General features: G+C 43.2%; 1 protein-coding gene across 8 annotated transcripts in view; it reads right to left on the bottom strand.

The window, feature by feature from the left end:
- osbpl8 (oxysterol binding protein-like 8) overlaps window positions 1-26,617 on the bottom strand; it is a 212,892-nt gene that overhangs the window by 160,266 nt on the left and 26,009 nt on the right. For 3 of the 8 annotated variants that reach the window (XM_073058761.1, XM_073058763.1, XM_073058764.1), the window contains exon 3: window positions 632-685. The exons of 2 other annotated variants lie outside the window; for them this stretch is intronic. In XM_073058761.1, the coding sequence (XP_072914862.1) occupies window positions 632-685 (54 nt within the window). Of the gene's footprint in view, window positions 1-631; window positions 686-17,087; window positions 17,286-17,988; window positions 18,025-26,617 lie in introns of those variants that run through there. 3 more of the 8 variants (XM_073058765.1, XM_073058767.1, XM_073058770.1) reach the window with 3 other exon arrangements.

Raw genomic sequence — 26,617 nt, 5'->3', positions numbered from 1 at the left:
GAACTTATCAAATAAATTGTTGATTTGATGGCCATGCAGGCTCGTTCTATTTATTTTAACTTAGTGACTAAATCACGACTCTAACAAGCCTGGGCAACTTTCACAACTGCAAAGATACTCTTACACAATCATTCAAATTCCTCAACTATGGTCTTAAAGCTCGGTACTAATTCTGTGTTACCTTAATGAGGCTACCATGTATAAAACTAAAATCCAACAAGATTTTGAGGACATATCTTCAATCATCTGCTCGAAGAGCAATGATTAATAATATTTTAATAAAAGAGCTTGAATGTTTCACATCAATGCTATGCTAAAAATCACTAACATTTTAAATAACTTCTGCTTACCAGTGATATTCTCCACAGCTCCCTGCATTCTTCAAACCGAGCGCCTCATTATTACTCTGCACATTTATATCCTCTTTTTGTTTTAAAATAGTGACTTGCAATATTGGTTACAAACAGCTAAAGCTTTCTCCTCAGTTTTCGGACTCTTCACCAGCAAGCCCCTTTTATCAAGATTACATAATCAGGTTGAACAGACACCTTACAATTTCCTTGAACACTTTCAGACCTGATCAATATCAAGATATGGACTTAAAACAATTCTTAATGACCAACCTCCTTACCTCAGCACTCTGTAAATTGCACTGGAAATCTGCCACTTGCTTTTTTAGCTTCATCTAAAAGATTAACAAAATGTAAGACTGGGGAACAATCACAAAGGAATTATCTTTTTAGTGCACGAGTATTCAGAATATTTTTCAAAGGTTTTAAAATATTTTTTAAAAATCTGCAATTAATCATAGAAATAGAAACACTGAATTCATCACAGAGGCTTCACTATATTCCCATTTAATAAATATTTTAATCTGAGCAATGTGTAGTCAAAGTAATTTTTTAGAAAAATGATTCCTATTATCAGACTATACTATTTAATATTACTAATTCTATTATTAACTTTTGAACTAACACTTATGCTGATTACTTATCACAGTCCCAATGGAAAAACTTTGATATTAAGATTATTGCAATTTATATATTCTATATTCTTGGATTTTGTTAACTAGTTGACTCATACAGAAAGACAAGAACAAAAGACAGGGGAGGAGTGTATCATGGGGCCCTCAAACCTGCTCCATTATTCAATCAATTCACGACTGATCTAACCTGCTTGATTCCCACTTGCTCTGCAATAGCCTCTCAAAAATCAATCAGACAATAAAGTGGAACGCCATAATCCCATTTACAATTCCACATTTCTAGATTTTATTTGGAAATACAGTGTGAAACAGACCCTTCCATCCCAACTAGCCACACCACCCAGCACCAATTTATAATGACTAACCAGTACATCTTTGGAGTATGAGAGGAAACCAGAGAGAGGAAACCCACAAGCTCATGGGAAGAATGTATAAACTTTTTAAAGACAGTGCCACAACTGAATTCCAAACTCCAACATCCCGAGCTGTAATAGGGTCATGCTAACCGCTAGACTACCATGGTGTCCTAGACACTCCCACAATTGAATAAGGGGAGATCTCATTGAAACCTACTGAATGTTGAAAGGCCTAAATAGAGTGGACATGGAGAGAATATTTTGAATAGTGGGAGTGTGTAGAACCGGGAGCACACCTTTAAAATTTACTGTGTATGCCCACAAGAAAACAAATTTTAGCTTGTACAATACATGGTGATATACATGTACTTTAATTATAAATTTACTTCAAACTTTGATGGATCAGGTGCAGGCAGAAGAGAAGGATTTAAATTCAGCCTTGATTTTATTCGCACTTTGCCCCCAACTTCCACCTAGCTCTCAAATTCACCTGGTCCATTTTCGACACTTCCCTTCCCTTTCTCGATCTCACTGTCTCTATCTCCGGAGTCAGCTTATCCGCCGATGTCTATTATAAACCAACGGACTCTAATAGCTACCTGGACTATATCTCATCCAACCCCGCTACTTATAAAAATGCCTCAAATTCCTTTGTCTCCGCTGTATCTGCTCTCAAGATGAGGTTTTTCATTCTAGAACGAAGGAGAGATCCTCCTTTTTCAAAGAAGGGGGCTTCCCTTCCTCCAGAATCAACGCTGCCCTCAACTGCATCTCTTTCATTTCACGCACATCTGCTCTTATCCCATCCTCCCGCAACACTACTAGGGATAGGGTTCCTCTTGTCCTTACCTACCACCCCACCAGCCTCCGCATCCAGCACATAATTCCCGAAACTTCCGCTACCTCCAACTGGATCCCACCAGTAAACACTCTTTCCCTCCCCCCCCCCCCATTTTCAGCTTTCTGCAGGGATCACTCCCTATGCGACTCTCTTGTCCATTCGTCCCTTCCCACTTATCTCCTTCCTGACACTTACACTTGCAAGTGGAACAAGTGCCACACCTGCCCCTACACCTCCTCCCTCACTACCATTCAGGGCCCCAGACACTCCTTCCAGGTGAGGTGACACTTCACCTTTGAGTCTGTTGGGGTCATATACTGTGGTTGGTGCTCCCGGTGTGGCCTCTCGTATATCGGTGAGACCCGACGTAGACTGGGAGACCGCTTCGCCAAGGATCTATGCTCCATCCGCCAGGCCACCCATTTTAATTCCCATTCTGATATGTCCATCCAGGGCCTCCTCCACAGTCGGGATAAGGCCCCACTTAGGTTGGGGGTAGCCTCCAACCTGATGGCATGAACATCGATTTACAAAACTTCCAGTAATGCCTCCACAACTGCCTCATCTTCACCATTTCCCATCCCCTTGTCCCTCCTTAATGTGATCTTCATGCCTGCCCATAGCCTCCCTCTTGTGCTCCTCCCCCCCACTTCTTTTTTCCATGGCCTTCTGCATCTTTCACCAATCAACTTCCAAGCTCTTTGCTTCATCCCTCCCCCTCCAAGTTTCACCTATTGCCTGGCGTTTCTCTCTCCCATCTCCCCACCTTTCAAATCTACTCCTCAGCTTTTTTTCTCCAGTCCTGCCAAATGGTTTCAGCCCGAAATGTTGACTGTACTTTTTTCCATAGATGCTGCCTGGCCTGCTGAGCTCCTCCAGCATCTTGTGTGTGTTGTTTAATTCAGCACTGTGTTCGGCACAGATATTGTGAGCCAAAGGGTCTGTTCTTATGCTGTACTGCTCTATTCTATTCAATGAAATTGTGATTAGTGATTTATCTCAGAGCTAGTTTCCTGAATGAACCCCATAATTCCTGGATTCTCTTTATATCTTAAACTGGATGAAAAATTAGCTCAGAGGGAGAAAGCAAAGGATAACGGTAAATGTGAGCTTTCACGTCTGTAGTACTGAGTGGATTGGGGTTCTCCGGGAGTGATGAAAGGTCCTTGACTTTGGGCGACACAATAGCGTAGCGGTTAGCATAACACTATTGCAGCACCAGCTGTAAGACAGGGATTCAATTCTCACCACCACTTGTAAGAAGTTTGTATGTTCTCCCCGTGATTATGAGAGGTTCCTTTGGGCAATCTGGCTTCCAAAGACATACAATTAGAGTTAGTGAGTTGTGGGCATGCTATGTTGGCACTAGAAGCTTGGTGACATTTGCAGGCTGCACAGCACAATCCTTGCTGATTTCATGCAAGCAACGTATTTTGCTGTATGTTTTGACATACATAAACAAAATAAAGATATTCTTTAATCTTTAAAATAATCTGAGATAATCTTTGACCTGAAATGTTTGTATTTCACACTGTGCAAGTTGCTAGTAATTCCACAATTTTCTTTTTTTATTTTTAAATTTCCAGCATAGACAGATTTTTAAAAAATTCTCAGTACCAAGGTCCGAAAGAACATAATTAACTTTGACCTAAATGTAGAAGCCTTAAAGCCACAATTACCAGTGAGGTTGATAGTGAGGGAAGAAGTTAAAGAGTGCAGAAAAATATACAAGGGTAGGCACAACATTGAAAACAGAATTTAATTTGGGGAAGTCCCAGGTACAAATCTGGAGAAGCTATAGCGAGGAAATAACCTTCTCCATAAATGCTATAACATGAAGTGTGTGTGAACAGATGGTTCTTGGAATCCTTGTTCACCGATCTGTCACAGTCGTAGGTAATGTGGAAAGGGTGATAAGAAGCAATAATTGACGCTCTTTAATTAACTGAAACACAAAACAAAGGAATAAGAAAGGCACACAAAAACTGTGTAAAACATCATCCAGATCAATGTTGGAGTGCTATGTGGAGGCTATGACAGTACAAGATTGGATGCAGAAGTGAATCATGAGGATGTTAGGGGAGTTAGTTGCACATGTGAGCATGACTGACCGTGCTTATTTAAAGGTGAGGTATAATTGAACTGAGGCATGCAAATTATGAGAAGTCTGAATAAGATAAACAGAAACTTTGATAACTAGAAAAGAGATTTAAATTAAGTTAATTGATGGTGGGATTAGTTGATGTAAAAAGATTTTCACAGTAAGGTAGTAAGAGTCTGGAACACTCCGCTTCAGCACGTGGTGCATGGGTAGCTTAAAGACTCCAGGATGGCTGTCTATAACCTATGGAACTTTGCACTGAGAATTGGGAAGTGTTCCATCAGGGAAGATGGAACATGAGGTGAGTAATGAAATCATCTCATTTAAAATAGAAAAGGGGGATATTTTAAATCAACCAGCCATATACAGAGGATAAGGCTACAAGCCCTCTCTCACCCATTCCCCTGTCTTCTGGATGGACTTCTTCTATGAATGTTAAAATGTTACAGGGAAGAGATAACCAGTATCACTATACATAATGAATAATTCAATTACAAAAGTCACAGCATTGTAAGACTGCCAGCTGGCAATATTTAAGACAACAAAAGAGAAAATATCCAAGCATAGACCAGCCAGCTTAACATATGATATGTAATGGGAGAAAAATAGTGGATTCCTATTGAAAGAAGGAACAGAAAAACATCAAGAAACAAAAAGTATAATAGTGAATAGTCAAACACACAAAATGTTGGAGGAACTCAGCAGGCCAGGCAGCATCTATGAAAAAGAGTGCAGCTGACATTTCAGAAGGGTCTCGGCACATTTTGTTTCTGTATAATGAGTAGTCAGCATGGATTTCAAACAATGAGCAGACTCGGTCTTTATTCTCCTGAGATAAGTCATCTGATAGCTGATTTAATAAAGATCTGGAATGTTTCGACTCGTGTGAAGACTGTCACTACAGGCCATCATAAGAGATGGTTATCAAGAAATCCAATAATATGACAAGTCAAGTTTACTGTCATTTAGTTATATACATGCATATAATGTATATAACCATATACCTGTAATGCATATAAAACCAGGGTGTACACATAACACACGATAACTTATGAAAGTAAGGATAAAATCTACAGATGAATCACACATAAATAACAAACTAAAGAGCATTAACTTTCAATATTCTAAGGTATGGAATAGATTAACCAGTGACACTTCGAACAAGATGTGGCAGAGTGTTCAGAAGCCTAATGGGCTGGGGAAGAAACTGTTTCTCATCCGACTGCTCTTGTTTTTATGCATCATTGTCCCCAGCCTGATGGCAGAAAGTCAAAGAGGATGCTGGACTAATGGGTGGGATCCTTACTAAAGGCCCTGCGTATGCAGTGCTCCTGATAAATGTCCTCAGTGATCCTCTCAGCTACTGTCAGTTCTTCGTAGGGACCTCTGGTCCGACGCTCAACTGCTCCCAAACCAGATGGAGATGCAACTCAGGATGCTTTCAAGGGTGCTCCTGCAAAACATGGGGGGTGGGGGGTGGGTTTGCTTACTTCAGTCTTTTTAGGAAGTAGACTGCTTTGCTGTCTTCTTGTTCGGGAAGCTGATATTAAGGGACCAGGTGAGATCATCCATGTTGTGAGCTCCCAGGAACTTGGCGCACTTAACTCACTCTGTGGAGGGGCCATGTATTCGCGGAAGGGGAATGGTTCATCTGCACCTTTCTGAAGTCCACAATGACTTCCTTTGTCTTCTCACATTCAGGATTCAGTTGTCATTTCACACCAATTCACCAGCCGCTCCACTTGCTCTCTATAATCTGCCTCATCATTGTTCTTGATAAAGCGAACCACTGTTGTGCCATCCACAATCTTGACAACACGGTTTCAGCTGGATCCTGTGACACAGTCATGCGTCAGCAGTGTGAACAGCAGTGGACTGAGCACACAGCCTCGGGGAGTGCCAGTGCTCTGTGTAATGGGATGAGAGATGTTGCTGCCCACATGGACTGACTGTGGCCTTCCTGTTCAGTCCCAGAAGTACAGTGCCCAATTGCAGAGGGAGGGATTGAAACCCAGCAAGGACACGTTCCCCACCAGTTTCTGGAGTATGATGATATTGAACACTGAACTGAAGTCTATAAAGAGTAGTCTGGCAAATGAGACCCCATTTTCTAGGTGGGACAGGACAGAGTGGAGGGCAGAGGCTATTGCAACATCAGTGGATCGATTTGAGTGATAAGTGAACTGGAAAGGTTCAATGTAGCCGAGAGAAAGGCGTTAATGTGCTCCACCACCAGCCTCTTAAAGCATTTCATAATGGTTGATGTTAATGCCACTGGACGATAGTCATTTAGGCAAGTTACTGTCACCTTCTTTGGCACTGGAATGATAATTGCCACCTTGAAATCCGAGGGGACAATGGATTGTTCCAAAGAGATGTTGAATATATCCATCAGCACAAGAATGCACAACTTATTACCACCATGAGCAGGTGAAGCAACTAAGGCACTACAGTACAGAAACAGGCCCTTCAGTCCATCTAGTCTGTGCTGAGCTATTAATTTACCTAGTTCTATCAACCTGCACCTGGACCATAGCCTTCCATATGCCTCTCATCCACGTACTTATTCAAACTTCTCTCACATGCTGCAATCAAAACTCCATCCACCACTTCTGCTGCCAGCTTATTTCACACACTGAGTGAAGAAGATTCCCCTCTATTTCCCCTTAAATATTTCACCTTTCACCCTAAACGCATGACCTCCAGTTCTAGTCTAATGGTACAGATGTAGTCATGATGAGGCTGGACAAGCAAATAAGGGAGAATAGTGTAGAAAGTAATGTTGAAAGAATTGTATGAAGATAAACATTGGGAGACTTGTGTGGAGGATTCACACAGGCATGGATTGTTTGGGCCAAATGGTCTCCCCCACTGTTGGGATTCCAATATGTCCATCAATGGCCTCCTCAAACACCTTATATTCTGTTTGGGTAGCCTCTAACCTGATGGCATGAACATCAATTTCTCAATCTTCCAGTAATGCCACCACCCGCTTCCCATCTTCCCAACTCCGTCCCTCTCTCATGTGATCTTCTTGCCTGCCCATATTCTCCCTCTGGCGCTCCTCACCGCCCCCCCCCCCCACTTCTTTCTTCCATGGCCTTCTGTCTCTTTCACCAACCAACTTCCCAGTTCTTTGCTTCATCACTCCCCCTCCAAGTTTCACCTATCGCTTGGTGTTTCTCTTTCCCCTCCCCCCACCTTTCAAATCTACTCCTCAGTTTTTTCTCTCCAGTCCTGATGAAGGGTTTCGGCCTGAAACGTTGACTGTACTTTTCTCCATAGATGCTGCCTGGTCTGCTGAGTTCCTCCAGCATTTTGTGTGTATAGGTCTGTTTCTCTGATGTGTATAATACGTACCCCTAAATATTCCAAAATAGATTTAATTTTGTCTGGTGTGGGCACTGTAGCGCTAAAATGTTCTCTTTCTCTGCTCGACCTTTTTAAGAGACTAGAATCTGAAGCAAATAGTAAAGTGCTGAAGGAACTCAGCAGGTCAGGCAACATCTGTGGAGGGAGATGAACAATCAAGGCTTCAAGTTAAGATGCTTCATCAGAGAAAACAAAATGATCTATCATTCTATTTGCCCAAAATCAGAAGTAGGAATTGCTGTTTCCTATAATGAAGTGTATAATCATAGATCTAGATGAAGGGTCTCCATCCAAAATATTGACTGTCCACTTCCCTCCACAATGCTGCCTGACCCATTATGTTCCTCCAGCAATTTGTTTCTTTTCGCTATTTTATTCTCTCTCAATTCTTTTCAATCGACTTTTTTGCTACATATTCTAACTTAGCCTACAATATACAAAAATGATCACTTTCCTCCAGGCTTTCAAATATTTCAAACAGCAAGTCTTTTCAAAATGACCAATTCTCACAATTTTTATTTCCAGCATCAGCAGTACTTCATTTTTTTCTGCACTAAATAAGCAGTTTTATCTTCCTCGCAACCTGTAAAATCACTTCTAAATCGCTGCAGGAAACTAAGATTCAGGGCAAGTTCTTGTATAAATTCGAACACGATCAACAATGCTAGACAAAAGCACATCTCTTATCTAAAGACCACCATAACGCTTAACACCTCTGTCTCACAGTCAATCACCATTACATTTAAGTTCTCTTCAGAAATGAAACTTGCTATTGTACATTCCTCTCAAACTCAATGACTGTTAACATTGCTGTAATACATTTTTGTCCAAGTATTTAACTTTCTGCTGCATAATTACATTTGTAGTTAAATGTCAAACTTGACACAGCCTCAACATTTCCCACTCTGACAGACTATATTAATTTTTTTTAAATCTTTTGTATCTATACTATACAATACAGTATACAGTACTTTTGTCCTGTACTATATCCTTGTAATTTGCTTCCTGCCTTCTATCAAGCACCCAATAGTCCATTTCTGTTCTTACAATGACCTTATTATACTTTAGACGAAGTTTTACATTCATAGGATCAGTACCCAGTTAAGGTGTCTCATTACGCTGAACCAGATCAACCACTGGTTTCTTCCATCCTCTGCTGCACTAAAATAACAACTAAACTGAAAAAACCACAGGAAGATACCACAAATAAACTCTACCCTTCCTCTCATATTTTCAATTCACTTTGAGGAACCAGAAGTTTTAAAAAAATCATTTTTAATGTTATAAATTTTATGAAACCAATGTGTCCAAAACCTTAGTGACTTAATTTTGACCTTTTTAAAAACTTCTGCCATTAAATCTGCATATTTGATTCAGTGCCCTATTCAATTCAATTGTAATACTTTGTTAAGAAACATACCTCTGAAGCACAAGAGGTTCTGCAGATGCTGGAAGTCCAGAGTAACAAATATAAAATGCTGGAGGAACTCAGTTTGTCAGGCAGCATATAAACAGTCGATGTCTTAGCCCGATGGGTCCTGATGAAGGGTCTCTGCCTGAAACATTGATCCTTTATTCTTTCCCTGACCTGCTGAGTTTCTCCCGCATTCTGTATCTGAAGCATATGGGCTATTTTACTTTATTGCATTTAACTACAAATGCAATTATACAGCAGAAAGTAAAAAAAATGCACAAAGATTAAAATGTGATAAAGTTGTTAAAATATGATTGATGCATGTTGTTTAATACACCATCACTGATCCAACTTCCTGCCACTACCTGTGTGTTCTCCCATGACTGCGTGGGATTCCTCTGGGTGCTCCTGTTCCCTCCCACTACCCGGCTGGTAGGTTAATTGGTCATTGTAAACTGTCCCGTGAGTACTGCTTCTTACTCCTGTATTCAATCAAAGATTTTATTCAAAATGTTATGCCTCAAGCACATATCTTTGACAAAGTTTCCGAGACAATTGACAATAACAGACTCTCATAGTACAGTGTAGCACAGTATACTCCATTTGACCCACAATGTTGTGCTCACACTTTAAGCCATACCAAGATCAATCCAGAGCTTCCCTTCCAAATAGTCCCTCATTTTTCTTCCATCTACTGTATGTGCCTAGGCATCTTGAAAAAATCTCTCATGTATCCGTGTCTATCACCCACAGACATGTGTTTCACACACTTCACACTCTCAGTAGATAAAACCTATCTCTGACTCCCCCCTATACTTTTCTCCAATCACTTGAAAACTATGCCCCCTTATATTAGTCATTGCTGTCTTCTGAAAAAGATGCTGGCTGTCTACTCCATCAATGTCTCTTTGCATACTGTCCCAACCGCTCAACAGATGACACCATTGCCACCACCCTCCACCTGGCCCTAACCCACCTGGACAAAATAGACACATACGTTTAGATGCTGTTCATAGACTTCAGTACAGCATTCAACACAATCATCTCTCAGAAACTGATTGGAAAGCTGAGTCTACTGGGCCTGAACATCTCCCTCTGCAATTGGATCCTAGACTTCCTGACTGGGAGACCTCAGTCAGTCCGGATCGGGAGCAGCATCTCCAACACGATCACACTGAGCACGGGGGCTCCCCAGGGTTGTGTGCTCAGTCCACTGCTGTTCACTCTGCTGACCCATGACTGTGCTGCAACACACAGCTCGAACCACATCATCAAGTTCGCCGATGATGGTCTCATCAGCAAGAACGATGAGTCAGCTTACAGAGAGGAGGTGCAGCGGCTAACGGACTGGTGCAGAGCCAATAACCTATCTCTGAATGTGAACAAAACAAATGAGATGGTTGTTGACTTCAGGAGGGCACAGAGCGACCACTCCCCACTGAACATCGATAGCTCCTCGGTAGAGGTCGTAAAGAGCACCAAATTTCTTGGTGTTCACCTGATGGAGAATCTCACCTGGTCCCTCAACACCAGCTCCATAGCAAAGAAAGCCCAGCAGCGTCTCTACTTTCTGAGAAGGCTGAGGAAAGTCCATCTCCCACCCCCCATCCTCATCATATTCTACAGGGGTTGTATTGAGAGTATCCTGAGCAGCTGCATCACTGCCTGGTTCGGAAATTGCACCATCTCGGATCGCAAGACCCTGCAGCTGATAGTGAGGTCAGCTGAGAAAATCATCGGGGTCTCTCTTCCCGCCATCACGGACATTTACACTACACGCTGCATCCGCAAAGGAAACAGCATTATGAAGGACAATCTCTTCACCCTCCTGCCGTCTGGGAAAAGGCTCCGAAAGCATTCGGGCTCTCACGACCAGACTATGTAATAGTTTCTTCCCCCAAGCTATCAGACTCCTCAATACCCAGAGCCTGGACTGACACCTTGCCCTATTGTCCTGTTTATTATTTATTATAATGCCTGCACTGTTTTTGTGCACTTTATGCAGTCCTGTGTAGGTCTGTAGTCTAGTGTAGCTTTCTCTGTGTTGTGGTTTTTTTTTTTACGTAGTTCAGTCTAGTTTTTGTACTATGTCATGTAACACCATGGTCCTGAAAAACGTTGTCTCATTTTTACTATGTACTGTACCAGCAGTTATGGTCGAAATGACAATAAAAGTGACTTGACTTATCTTATACACTGCTAGTAAGTCACCTCTCATTCTCCTTTGCTCTAAAGAGAAAAGCCCTAACTTGTTCAACAGTTGCTCATAATACAAGCACTCTAATCCAGGAAGCATCCTGGTAAATCTCCTCTGTACCCTCTCTAAAGCTTCTACATCTTTCCTATAATGAAACTATCAGTACTGAACACAATACCCCAAGTGAGGTCTAACCAGACTTTTATAGAGCTGCAACATTAATTTTTCTTCTCTCTCTCTGGAACTTAGTCCTCCAACTGATGAAGGCCAACACATCAATTGCCTTCTTAAACATCCTATCAATTCATGCAGCAACTCTGAGGGGCCTATGGACATAGACCCCAAGGTCCCTCTGTTCCTCCACACTGCTGAAAATCCTGCCGTTAAACTTGTACCCTGTTTTCGAATTCAAACTTCCAAAATATTTCACACTTTTCCAGACTGATCTCCAGTAGACCATTTTAGATTGAGAGGAAGAGAAATTTCTTCATCCAGACAGTGGTAAATCTAAACCATGAAGCTCATTCAGGATATAGTTCGATAGATTTCTGTTTCGATGAGGATCAAGGGATGTACAAACAAGTGCAGGAAAATAGTGAGAAAAGATTATTTGTGATCTTAATAAATAGCAAACTCTGCCATGGATGGTCCCCAAGCCTGGCTTCAAAAAGAGGGTTGGGCATTGGGCTCTCAACCACATCCTGTAAAAACCCAGGGCAACAGAAATGACAGCAGAAGATTCAGAGACCTCATTCCTGGGAGAGGAAGGTTCTTTACCTACAAGACACCTGGGGACAACTTGAAAAACTGGACCAGGACAGAGGCCAGAGGAAGTAAGTTAATAAATTACAGATAAGGCTCAAGCAGACAGCTAGCCTGCTCACGTGCCTCTTTCTTTCAATTCTTCTCCCATATTTGTGAAGACGACATGTTTACCATCTCAGTCTAACCCCAGTCACTATGCTCCAGCATGCAAAGTCTGCACATATGCAGACTCCTGACCTCAATCACCAAGTTCCAGTTTGCAGAAAAAGTCTGCAGATATGCAGACTGAAAGGACAAGCTGCAAGCCATTACTGACTCATTCAATGATGAGCATGAGAAAATGAGCCTTACACCAAGCACAGATGAGACAAATGACCAAGGGCAGCATCATTCAGGAGGTTCACAAAGCTACTTTTTCCACTTCTTTTTCTGTCAAATGTGGTTCTGCTACTGTTGGAGCCTTTGATCTACTGATTAGTACCTGTGACCTACATTCTGCCAGTGTGTTTTCCGGCTGATCGAGCAATCTGCCGCCTTGCTGTCTCCGAGAGGGTTCTATAAGGCTTTCAACGAAGTGTTCTGCCTGAAGGCCACGAAGCCTGGAAATGGGACATGAGCCCATGATCAATTCAATTTCTCACCAATTTCCCCAATTAAAGTGCTGAGGAAGATTAAACTCATCAAGGCGAGTGCAGAAGACAAGTCAGTGTTCAGTGCCATCTACCAGCCTCTCATTCACTGCTGCCAGAGCAGTCTTTCTCTCCATCTCACTCACTGCTCACAAGGGAAAGCCCTTGCATTCAAATGTTCTCTCTCTCCCTCGATACTGTGGGAGGATGGTTCTGAAGCAAGGTTTAATTTACGTGGTTTGTACGATTGGACTTCGTAGTTCATGTAATGATGTGTTTCTAGCTTCTGGTCACTCTTTTGGGTGAGTTTGAAATAGGGTGCCCTGCAGATATCGAACACTGATCTGAACTGAAATATGTTGTCATTTGCACTATGTGGTTTTTTTGTTGGGTTGATGTTTTTCTTGAACGGGTTCCATGGTCCTTCTTTGTTTCCAGGCTGTCTGTGGGGAAGATGAATTTCAGGGTTGTGTACTGCATACATACTTTGATAACAAATGTACTTTGAATCTTTTGAATCTATAAAATTGATAAGAGTGGACAGCCAGAGATTTTTTCCCAGAGCAAAAATGGCTGACACAATACAAGGAGGCATAACTTGAATGTGATTGGAGGAAAATATAGGGGAAATTTCAGAGGCAAATTTGTTTAAATAGAGAATGCCTGAAGCGTGGAGTGCCTTCCTGGGGTGGCGATAGAGGCGGATACATTAGGGACATTTAAGAATGTGGATGATAGAAAAATGGAGGGTTATGAAGGAGAGAAGCTTAAAATTGATCTTTAAGGTAGGTTAAAAAGTCAGCATAACATCGTGGGTCAAAGGGCCTGTAAATGCTGTAAATTCAAAGTACACTGCAGATGCTGGGGTCAAAGCAACACGCACAACACGCTGGAGGAACTCAGCAGGTCGGGCAGCATCCGCGGAAACGAACAGTTAATGTTTTGGGCCGAGACCCTTCGTCAGGATTGAAGAGGGAGGGGGCAGGGGCCCTATAAAGAAGGTGGGGGAGGGTGGGAAGGAGAAGGCTCGTAGGTGCCAGGTGAAAAACCAGTAAGGGGAAAAGATCAAGGGGTGGGGAGGGGATAGGCAGGAAAGGTGGGGTGTCCACTGACATCTTCTATAAACCCACTGACTCTCATAACTACCTCGACTATACCTCTTCCCACCCTGCCACATGCAAAAATGCTATTCCCTATTCCTCCATCTCCACCGCATTTGCTCCCAAGATGAGGCTTTCCATTCCAGGACAGCTCAAATCTCCTCTTTCTTTAAGAATCGTGGTTTCCCTTCTGCCGTCATCAATGATGCCCTCACCCGCACCTCCTCCATTTCCCGCACTTCAGCCCTCACCCCATCCTCCCGTCACCACAACAGGGACAGAGTTCCCCTTGTCCTCACCTACCACCCCACCAGCCTCCGGATCCAGCACATTATCCTCCGCAACTTCCGCCACCTTCAACAGGATCCCACCACTAATCACATCTTTCCCTCTCTACCCCTCTCTGCTTTCCACAGGGATTTTTCCCTCCGCAACTCCCTGGTCCACACATCCCTCCCCACTGATCTCCCACCCGGCATTTATCCCTGCAAGCGTAAGTGCTACTCCTGTCCCTACACCTCCTCTCTTACCACCATTCAAGGCCCCAAACAGTCCTTCCAGATGAGGTAACACTTCACTTGTGAGGCTGTTGGGGTCATCTATTGCATCTGGTGCTCCCAGTGCGGCCCCCTCTACATCAGTGAGACCCAACGTAGATTGGGGACCGCTTCGTCGGCACCTCTGCTCCATCAGCCACAACAGACAGGATCTCCCGGTTGCCACCCACTTCAACTCTGCTTCACATTCCCATTCAGATATGTTCATATATGGCCTCTTCTACTGCCATGATGACAGTAGACAATAGACAGTAGGTGCAGGAGTGGGCCATTCACTGTGATCATGGCTGATCATACACAATCAGTACCCCATTCCTGCCCTCTCCCCATATCCCTTAACCCCGCTACCTATAAGAGCTCTATCTAACTCTCTCTTGAAAGCATCCAGAGACTTGGCCTCCACTGCCTGCTGGGGCAGAGCATTCCACATATCCACCACTCCCTGAGTGAAAAAGTTTTTCCACATCTCTGTTCTAAATGGCCTACCCCTTATTCTTAAACTGTGGCCTCTAGTTCTGGACTCACCCATCAGCGGGAACATGCTTCCTGCCTCCAGCATGTCCAATCCCTTAATAATCTTATATGTTTCAATCAGATCCCCTCTCATCCTTCTAAATTCCAGTGTATACAAGCCCAGTCGCTCCAATCTTTCAACATATGACAGTTCTGCCATTCTGGGAATTAACCTTGTGAACCTACGCTGCACTCCCTCAATAGCAAGAATGTCCTTCCTCAAATTTGGAGACCAAAACTGCACACAGTACTCCAGGTGGGGTCTCACCAGGGCCCTGTACAGCTGCAGAAGGACCTCTTTGATGAGGCCAAACTCAGGTTGGAGGAGCAACACCGCATATACCGTCTGGGCAGTATACAGCCCCTTGGCATGAACATTGAATTCTCCAACTTCTGGTAATTCCCTCCCCCTCCCTTCCCCCATCTCAGTTTCACTCTGCCTCCTCCTCCAGCTGCCTATCACCTCCCTCATGGTTTCGCCTCCTTCTACTACCGAAAGTGCTTTGCCCTTACATTCCTTCTTCACCTTTCCTGCCTATCCCCTCCCCCACCCCTTGATCTTTCCTCTTACCGGTTTTTCACCTGGCACCTACCAGCCTTCCCACCCTCCCCCACCTTCTTTATAGGGCCCCTGCCCCCTCCCTCGTCAGTCCTGACGAAGGGTCTCGGCCCAAAACGTTGACTGTTCATTTCCACGGATGCTGCCCAACCTGCTGAGTTCCTCCAGCGTGTTGTGCAAAATGCTGCGAATGTCCTATGTTCTAAATCTCCTCTTTCATTTGTCCCTGCTCACCACACTGACTCCTGTCAATAAAGATCCCAGAAAATCTAAATTACTTTCCACCTCTTGTAAATTATCTTTGAGTGAAAGCAGATTCACTACCACCACAAACATGGTCTATGTCTGCCTGAGGAAAGGAGTGCTTGAGGAGCAGCATCTCAAATCCAGCACAAAGTTCATGGTCAAATGGATTAAAGAGAGAAAAAAGGATCTTTCTTTAATTCTTGGCAAGAGACGAAAAGTATTCAGCATGGATCTGCAACCAGCTTTTCACCATATTATCTAATGCCTTTGATGAAGGAATAGGAACATTGTACATCCAACACTGAAAACACAACAAATAGAAGGGAGGCGAGGAATGTACACAAGATGTGTAGAAGGCGGGAGGAGATTAAAAGTTGGAGGAGTTTTCACTGCTGGGAAGAAAGAACTCAATCATTTAAAAAAATAAAGTAGCTGCTCAAAGTCTGACGGGTAAAGGGATGGCAACGGCATTTAAGCATGTTCTGTACAAATCATGAAAACAAGTCTCTCAATGGAAAAAAAAATTCAGAAAAGCCAATGACACTTTGATCTGTGTCTCATAGATACTGGTATTCAAAAAAAATGTACCGAACGTTAGCTGAGCCATTCTGGTGGTTTGCCCACAGTTTCAGTAACCAAGTCTCAAGAAAGGTCTTTCGCAAGAATTTGCACAGATTCAGTGAGACAAGTTTATATTACCTTCAGTTTACTTTGAAATGTCATCTATTCGAGATATTCAAAATAATTAATTTAAATTAAAAAAATTCCTGTACTCATTAAATCCAAGGAAAGAGGACAGAACATTAGAGCCAAGAGACTGAGAAATGAAACAAAATAAATCCAAACATCACCATCAAAATTTATAATCTTGTGAACATTTTCATGAAATATAAGTACTTTCCAAGTCTGAACAAAAAAGGAGCAAAATGGGTGCATGCAAAAGGATAGTTTACAGTCTCTGAATGTGAATCCGCGTCTCACATTGAAAGTCAAGAGCAGAAAAGATAGCAGAACCTATAAATAACAGGAATGTTAATAAACAACTCTAAAGAGCAGTAGAACCTTATAAGTATAAACTGCATTGTCACACTGAAAATGAGTTCTCAACTTTACAAACCCCAAGTTGCAGAGAAGACAAATTAGTAAGAATGTTAGCAGGAAATTGAAAATCACCCGACTCTTTCATATCTGCCACAACCCGAAATTGCTAAAACACAAAAAAACCCTGCATTCTCAATTCAAAGTTTGCATATTTAAGAATCGGCTCTAAACATAGGCAACAGTTATTCATATCTGCTTCTTGCTCACAACCTGAGTTATCATGTTGTTCTGTTCTAATCCACATAAATAAACAATACATGTCAACTCAAAGTCAAAACATATTTCCACATCAAACCACATGCTTGTTTAACAATTACACAAATGGATTAGAAGTTAAGCAATGACACATACTTTCCACGGTGCAGTGAAGCCATTTTCTTCAGGCGTGAGGTTTCCCTAAATATAAATTATTTTGTTTTGACCTCTAACCAAAAAATTGTTTGGTCTTCCAATGATTTCTCCTTGTACAGTAATTGTCTCCTCAAACCCCCGAATTTCAAGGTTCTGGTGAAACTGTTCAAAACCGGTCACAAGGTCAACGAGAGCAGTGCAGCTGACTCGTCTGATATGCACTTCCTTCATAAAAAAAAGCACACACCCTTCGCAGACAAGTAAATGCACACTGAAAACTCGCTGCTGGATGATTTTCAGAGGAAATGAAGCTGCTAAGTGGCTTCTGTAATTAACTCCTTTAATAAAATTACCGCAGCTGACAACTGAACAATAATTCCCACATCATTTAATTTGAAAGAACATTCCTTGATCCAAGACAATTTCCGAGACTGAAGGTCTGTAAGTGTGATAATATATACTAACGATTTAACAAAACTATTTTAAGGGAAGACAAAAATTACTAAACAGGAAAAAGAAGAAAGACAAGAAGGGAAAGAATAACAAAAATGTTAAGAAACAATTCTAAAGGCAGTAGCTAGACAGGCAGGATGCTGGCACACACAACGCAAACAATCAATATTCAAACCAGTCTCTATCAATTTGAAGAGCTTTCCTGATATTATTGAATCTCTGAAATCCATAAATGAGATGACAAACTGAGCACTGAATTTAATAAATGGTAAGAAGTTAAAGGATCTCAGAGTCAGCCCTGCTCTGGAGTGCAAAAATCAACCACGCTGGCAATTATTAAATCATGTTCAAGTACTGAAGGGAGCAGAGGTTCACTTGGGCAATTGCCTATATGCTGGAAATGGCCAGCATATCCCACTTCTTACCTCAAATTAAATGTGAAGCATACCTCAAGTTCTTCCGACTCCATTCCCACATTCCATACTGAAAGTATTTACAGATGAAAAGCTGAATTTTGATTGATAGCTGGATTTGTGATCATGTAAGTGACCCTTCTATTGAATACATTATGGGTTCTCATCAATTTTTTCCTTTGTATCAAGACTGATACCCCAGAGGCACAAGGGAGGGTACAGCTAAGGAAGGTGTCTTCAAACCTTGGCCACAGGTTTGTTAATGTGAATTTCAATCTTGATGCAATCCCACATTGTTCTCCAAGAGGAAGAATGTACAAAGTTAAAATATACAAATGCTTGCCAAATTCGGTACTGTTTAAAAAATACCCAGGAATCTTTATTCAATGTCAGCAGGGAGTGGGACAAGGTGGAAGAAGATCATTTTCTTTTGATTGCCCCATACTTCGACTAATTAGTTGTGTGACTAAAATTGGCACAGTGCATATATATGTTAAGGAAATACTGAAGTACAAACCAAAATTGTTTGTTTACTAATGTTCCATCTCAGAGAACTACTTCACCTCTATTTCAAAAATAACTACTTGATGGTGGTGATGAATCTCTCTGTTGACAACTTTACCCCAGGCTAAGGACATAAAACATAACCTTCAGTCTTGAAACGTTATGTTACGCAGTCCATCTCTCACATCAAACTCAAGATGAGATTGATTTGTGTCTTATCTAATACCAATAAAGAATAATTAATTGAAAGTGAATCAGCAAACAAGTAACTCCTGTACCAAATAAAGTGGTCACTGGGTGAATGTTCGAAGTCTTCTTTTGCTGTAGCCCATCCACTTCAAACTTCAATATGTTGTGCATGCAGAGATGCTCTTCTGCACACCACTGTTCTAACGCATGGTTATCTGAATTACTTAAAGAGCGAACACGAGGAAATCTGCAGATGCTGGAAATTCAAACAACAACACACACGAAATGCTGGTAGAACACAGCAGGCTAGGCAGCATCTATAGGGAGAAGCGATGTCGACGTTTTGGGCTGAGACCCTTCGTTAGGACTAACCAAAAGGAAAGATAGTAACAGATTTGAAAGTAGAGGGGGGGAGGGGGAAATGCGAAATGATAGGAGTAGACCGGAGGGGGTGGGATGAAGCTAAGAGCTGGAAAGGTGATTGGCGAAAGTGATACAGAGCTGGAGAAGGGAAAGGATCATGGGACGGGAGGCCTCAGGAGAAAGAAAGGGGGGGAGCATCAGAGGGCGATGGAGAACAGGCAAACAACTAAATATGTCAGGGATGGGGTAAGAAGGGGAGGAGGGGCATTAACGGAAGTTAGAGAAGCCAATGTTCATGCCATCAGGTTGGAGGCTACCCAGCCGGTATATAAGGCGTTGTTCCTCCAACCTGAGTTTGGATTCATTTTGACAATAGAGGAGGCCATGGATAGACATATCAGAATGGGAATGGGACATGGAATTAAAATGTGTGACCACTGGGAGATCCTGCTTTTTCTGGCGGACCAAGCGTAGGAAAAGGCTATCCCCTTCTCACAATTCCTCCGTCTCCACCACATCTGCTCTCAGGATGAGGCTTTTCTTTCCAGGACGAAGGAGATGTCTTCCTTTTTTAAGCAAAGGGGCTTCCCTTCGTCCACCATCAACTCTGCTCTCAAACGCATCTCTCCCATTTCCCGCACATCTGCCCTCACCCCATCCACCCACCACCCTACTCGGGATAGGGTTCCCCTTGTCCTTACCTACCACCCCACCAGCCTCCAGGTCCAACATATAATTCTCCATAACTTCCGCCACCTCCAATGGGATCCCACTACCAAACACATTTTTCCCTCCCCCACTCTTTCTGCTTTTCGCAGGGATCGCTCCCTACGCGACTCCCTTGTCCACTCGTCCCCCCCAACCCTTCCCACCGATCTCCCTCCTGGCACTTATCCTTGTAAACGGAACAAGTGCTACACCTGCCCTTACACTTCCTCCCTCACCACCATTCAGGGACCCAGACAGTCCTTCCAGGTGAGGCGACACTTCACCTGTGAGTTGGCTGGTGTGGTATACTGCGTCCGGTGCTCCCGGTGTGGCCTTTTATATATCGGCGAGACCCGACGCAGACTGGTTTCGTGGAACACCTATGCTCGGTCCGTCAGAAAAAGCAGGATCTCCCAGTGGCCACACATTTTAATTCCACGTCCCATTCCCATTCTGATATGTCTATCCATGGCCTCCTCTATTGTCAAAATGAATCCAAACTCAGGTTGGAGGAACAACACCTTATATACCGGCTGGGTAGCCTCCAACCTGATGGCATGAACATTGACTTCTCTAACTTCCGTTAATGCCCCTCCTCCCCTTCTTACCCCATCCCTGACATATTTAGTTGTTTGCCTGTTCTCCATCGCCCTCTGGTGTTCCCCCCCCCTTTCTTTCTCCTGAGGCCTCCCGTCCCATGATCCTTTCCCTTCTCCAGCTCTGTATCACTTTCGCCAATCACCTTTCCAGCTCTTAGCTTCATCCCACCCCCTCCGGTCTACTCCTATCATTTCGCATTTCCCCCTCCCCCCTCTACTTTCAAATCTCTTACTATCTTTCCTTTCGGTTAGTCCTCACGAAGGGTCTCGGCCCGAAACGTCGACATCGCTTCTCCCTATAGATGCTGCCTAGCCTGCTGTGTTCTACCAGCATTTTGTGTGTTGTTATCTGAATTATTGTCGCCTTCCTGTCAGCTTGAACTAGTCTGCCTATTCTCCTCTCTCTCTCTCTCACTCTCATTAACAAGGCGATTTTGCCCACAGAACTGCCACTCACTGATGTTTTCTTTGTTTTTCACACCATTCTCTGTAAACTCTAGAAACTATTGTGCGTGAATATCCCAGGAGATTAGCAGTTTCTGAGATACTCAAGCCATCCCATCTGGCACCAACAATCATACCACATCAAAGTCACTTAGATCACATTTCTTCCCCCATTCTGATGTCTGGTCTGAAGTAGAACTAAACCTATTGACCATGTCTGCATGCTTTTATGCATTGAGTTGCTGCCAAATGATTGGCTGATTAGATAATTGCAGTAATGAGCAGGTATAAAGGGGACTTAATAAAGCGGCACTAAATCTACAGTGTACTTCAGATCATTTTTGGCAGTTAACTACATGAAGCTAGATACTGTATATATGTTCAGACATCTGTGCCTCTTTTCTGAAGGTAATTGGCACGAAAGTACCATTTCCCAAGTCCCTTATTAACATTAAAGCAGAGGCTGATAAGTAGCAAGTAACATTCACACTACAGAACAGCCAGAAATGACCATCACCATCAAGTGAATCTATTCATTGCCATTCAATAGCAATACCATTGCCAGATCTCTCACATGAATATCCTGGGATCACACTGATCACAAACTCATCTGGACATGCATACTTTGGCTATCTCGGCTGGTCAGCCACTGGGCATCCTGCAGTGAGTGTCTCACCTCCTGATAGCCCATGGACTTTCCACCATCAACAAGTCATAACTTAGGAGTGTGTTGGAATACTCTCTGCTTGCCAACAACTCTCCAGAAAGTCAATACCACCCAGGGAAAAAGTAGCCTGCTTGATGGGTACCCCATCAATCTCCCAATAAATCCATTCCTTTCACATCACTGCAGTGTGCACCATTTATAAAATGCAGGTAGTCATCCAAGCTGTTCATTTTTCCAGACCTGTAGCCTGTTGTACTCCGAAGGATAAGCGCAGCAGGTACATGGGTGGATATCCTCTGCAAGCTCTCTTCCAAGTTACACAGTCTTGACTTGGAAATATAATATAATTATATTATATTGAGTCCCTCATTGCCACTCGCTCTAAAACTTGTAATTTCCCAACAGTACAAGGACCAGAAGGGCAACTGAAGGGTACTCACCACCATCTTCTCAGGACAGCAAGGGATACACATTAAATGCTGGCCTTGACAGTGAGACAACAGGCAGTGTGGATCAGAAGTACCATCTACACCTTGCTGACAAGCGCACAGGCACATTTCAAGGACACGTGCACAGCCAATTGCTCTGGTACTCTCTCCACACTCATGACTGTGTGTATCCTGGGCTATATGTCATTAGGACTTTGAGGATATTTTGTATGTTACCAAAGACTCTAGCAAATTTCTGCAGATGTATGGTGGTGGGTAGAAGAATACGTACACGACGCTGGAAGAACTCAGTAGGTCAGGCAGCATCCGTGAGAAAAGAGTAGCCAACGTTTCGGGCTGAGACCCTTCAACAGGAATGCGGGGGAAGAGAGGGCCGAAGCCCAGTAATAGAGATTGGGGAGGGGGAAGGGCTAGAGGTGCCAGGTGGAGAACCAATCAGAGGAAGGATAAAGGGGGGAGGGGATAAGCATGAAAGAACTGTAGAGGTAAAGGAGCAGAAAGTTGAAAGGGGAGAGAGGCAGAGAGGGACCTAGGATAGGGGAAGAGGGAGGGGGAGGGAATTACCGGAAATTGGAGAATTCAATGTTCATACCACCAGGCTGGAGGCTACCCAGACAGTAGATGAGGTGTTGCTCCTCCAACCTGAGTTTGGCCTCATCATGGCAGTAGAGGAGGCCATGTATGGACATATCTAGATGGGAATGAGAGGCAGAGTTGAAGTGAGTGGCAACCGGGAGGTCCTGTCTATTGTGACGGACGGAGCGGAGGTGCTCGACGAAGCGATCCCCCAATCTGCGTCGGGTCTCGCCAATGTAGAGGAGGCCGCACCGGGAGCACCGGATGCAATAGACAACTCCAGCAGACTCGCAGGTGAAGTGTTGCCTCACCTGGAAGGACGTCTGAGGCCCAGAATGGTGGTAAGGGGGGAGGTGTGGGGACAGGTGTAGCAGTTGCGCTTACAGGGATAAGTGCCGGGTGGGAGTTCTGTGGGGAGGGACATGTGGACCAGGTAGTCGTGGAGGGAACGATCCCTGCGAAAAGCTGAGAGGGGTAGGGAGGGAAAGATGTGCTGGGTGGTGGGGTCCTGTTGAAGGTGGCGGAAGTTGCAGAGGATAATGTGTTGGACCTGGAGGCTGGTGGGGTGGTAGGTGAGGACAAGGGGAACCCTGTCCCTGTTGTGGTGACGGAAGGATGGGTTAAGGGCTGAAGTGCGGGTGGTGGAGGAGATGCGGGTGAGGGCATCTTTGATGACGCCAGAAGGGAAACCACGATCATGAAAGAAAGAGGACATTTGAAAAGTCCCGGAATGGAAAGCCTCATCCTGGGAGCAGATGCGGCGGAGACGGAGGAACTGGGAATAGGGAATGGCATTTTTGCATTGGGCAGGGTGGAAAGAGGTATAGTCAAGATAGTTATGGGAGTCAGTAGGTTTGTAGAAGATGTCAGTGGATAGTCTGTCTCCGGAGATGGAGACCGAGAGATCAAGAAAGGGGAGAGAAGTGTCCGAGATGGACCAAATGAATTTAAGGGCTGGGTGAAAGTTAGAAGCAAAGTTGATGAAATTGACGAGCTCAACATGGGTGCAGGAAGCAGCACCAATGTAGTCGTCAATGTAGCAGAGGAAAAGTTGGGGAGTGGTGCCAGTATAGATTTGGAGCATAGACTATAGCACATAACCCACAAAGAGGCAGGCATAGCTGGGACCTATGTGAGTGCCCATGGCTACACCCTTGATCTGGAGAAAGTGGGAAGAACCAAAGGAGAAGTTGGGTATTCTGACTGGCTGCATCACCGTCCATTGTGGAGGTTCCAATGCATCAGGTTGAAGACTCAACCTGATCCATCATAGGCCTAATCCACCCCACCATTAATGACATCTTCAAAAGGCAATCCATCATTAAAGACCTCACCATCCACAACATGTCATCTTCTCATGACTACCATCAGGGAGGAGGTACCGAAGCCCAAAGAAACACACTCAACATTTTAGGAACAGGTTTTTCTGAATAGTCCATGAACATTACCTCAGTATTTTCTGTTTGCCTGCAAATCTTATTACACTTCGTATTGTAACTAATAATAATTTGTATGCCTTGTTGTACTGCAGTCACAAAACAACCAAATTCACAACATATATCAGTGATAATAAACTTGGTTCTGATTCAGATCTGAAAAAAAATTTAAATATGTTGAGAATCCTTAAGTCTCTTTCACTTTAAGCGTCACACACAAAATCCTGGAGGAACTGAGCAGGCCAGGCAGCATCTACGGAAAAAAGTACAGTCGACCTATCAGGTAGAGTCCTGCCAAAGGGTCTGGGCTCAATACGTTAACTGTACTTGTTTCCATAGATGCCGCCTGGTCTGCTGAGTTCCTCCACCATTTTGTGCGTGTTGCTTGGATTTCCAACATCTGCAGATTTTCTCTTGGTTTGTGATTGGATCACTTTAAGCATTCTATTTTCACCAAACACTTCCACTATACCCATCTTTTGCCCACTCTCGCTATTGTATGCTCATTATCATGGGTTTGATTTCTTCTGTAAATTCTGATAACCAAACGTGAAAAGCTGGAGGATAAAATGAAGTCACACAAGAGAAAAGCCTCTCACATCAGCTTGTATCATCTCCTGATATGCTTTACACTGCATCACAATCGGACATTTTAATGAGGAATCTAAACAGACCTTCCTTTATTCCTTTTTAAGATTCAAGATTCAAAAACTTTATTGTCATTCTAACCGTACATCAGCTCTGCAGGGCAGAATGAGACAGCGTTTCCCAGGAGCAATGCAATCATAAGATAACAAACGCAACACTAAATAATAAACATAACAATAAATAGTAAAACACAACAGCCACATATTTATTACAACCTTCAACAGCAGGTTTCCACCATATTGTTTAAGTTAAATTTAAATTTAAGTTCAAGTTTAATTGTCATTTAACCATCTATGAATACCCAGGAATAGAAAACAGTGTTCCTCTGGGGCCAAGGTGCAAAACACAGTACTAACAGTCATACACATATAGCATATGTAAAATAACTGTAAATAATAGTCAAAAAAATATATATTGACTAAGTCCCTGAGTCTGCAGTCGAACACAATGCAGATGTCTTCTGCCGAGCAATCACTGGAGAGCAGCACTGATGCCTTCGACACCGCTCCTGGAAGTTGCAACAGGAGACTCGCAGCTTGAGGCCTAGCCCTTACTATGACCTGTCTGCCAATACTGCAGTGAACCAGACTTGCAGGATTCTACTTTATCAATGTTCAATAGGGTCTTACAATCACAAGAGAAGTGACCAAGAGAATCACTCACTGTCCGACTACACATTGCTTTTATCCAGCAACTCAATCACCTCTCTGTAACAGGCAACAGCACAGTCTACACTAAGTCCAGTTCCTTAAGTTTCTCTGCCAACGAAGAACTCACTTACGGGTAAGACCTGTAGTACTTTAAGTTCTTGATGCCCAGTAGGGTCTTGCAATTGGAAAAAAAATATTTAAAAAAGGCAATAACCCCTTTGGTTGGCCTTATAGAAGCTGCTGCATCCGAGCACACCACCATCTTACTGGAAGTCAAAAGCCTTTATCTAAATCTTGGGAAGCATTTGCTTAGATTTTATAACCAAGTGCTCTATAAACTAGTGCAGGTAAAAGGCTTATACTACTTCTGTCAACACCCTGTGGAGCTAAATTCCAATGGCAAACTAGATTCAGAAAGTCTTAATGGGGTACCTTGGACTTGCTAATACTTAAAAAGTGAAGTTGAGTTAATTTTAATACTTAATGCTGTCACTGTTCTCAACAACAGTAAATACTTCAAAGATACAATTGCTGGGAAAGATGCACTGAGTTCTAAAATCTAACTTGCAATTGAACAGGAAATTTCAATTTAAGGATAGCATCATAGTGTATGGGTGGCAGGGTGGAGACATCTCTCTACAAAAGGAGATATAGGGCATACCTTTCCTCGACTAGTCACCCTTGGGCAAGGTGTAGTACCTGCTTAGCTCCATCTCCCCCAATCTGAGTCAGGTGAAGCCATGGGAGCAGGGGGTCGATGGTCAAATGAGCAGCTGGTGCAGATCACAGGTCCTGGTTATGTGACCACTGACACCAGGTAGACAATCTCTGAATAGTATTGATAATGGCTGGGGTCCCCATCTTGTAAAGCCACTGCCCAGAAGAAGGAAATGGCAAACCAGTTCTGTAGAAAAATTTGCCAAGAACAATCACGGTCATGGAAAGACCATGCTCACCCATGTCATATGACATGGCACATAACGAATGAACAAACAGTAGCATAATGGTTAACCACAACACTTTACAGCTTCAGCAAATCAAAGATCAGGGTTCAATTCCCGCTGTTGTTGAAAGGAGTGACCTTATGGGTTTTCTCCAGGTTCTCTAATTTTCTCCCACATTCCAAAGACATACAGTACAGCTTAGGGTTAGTATGTTGCAGGCATGCTGTGATCTGCTGGAAGCACGACACGACTGCTAACTGCCCCAGCACAATCCTCAGACTGCGTTGGTCATTGACACATATAGTGCATTTCATTGTACGTTTTGATGTTTATGTGATAAATAAAGTTAACCTTCTATATAAAAAAAACACAGGGAAACTAAATAATGGAAGAGACAGTGCAATGAGACTGGCTACTGCATTAAACTAGAACATCTGTATTAAAGCTCTCATCTTGGCATTATATTTTCCTAATTGGAAAATAAAAC

Source organism: Hemitrygon akajei, chromosome 10 (genome assembly GCF_048418815.1).
Source record: "Hemitrygon akajei chromosome 10, sHemAka1.3, whole genome shotgun sequence".
Classification (NCBI taxonomy): Eukaryota; Metazoa; Chordata; class Chondrichthyes; order Myliobatiformes; family Dasyatidae; genus Hemitrygon; species Hemitrygon akajei.
Note: the sequence above shows the minus strand (reverse complement) of the source record. Positions and strands in the feature narration are given on the sequence as shown.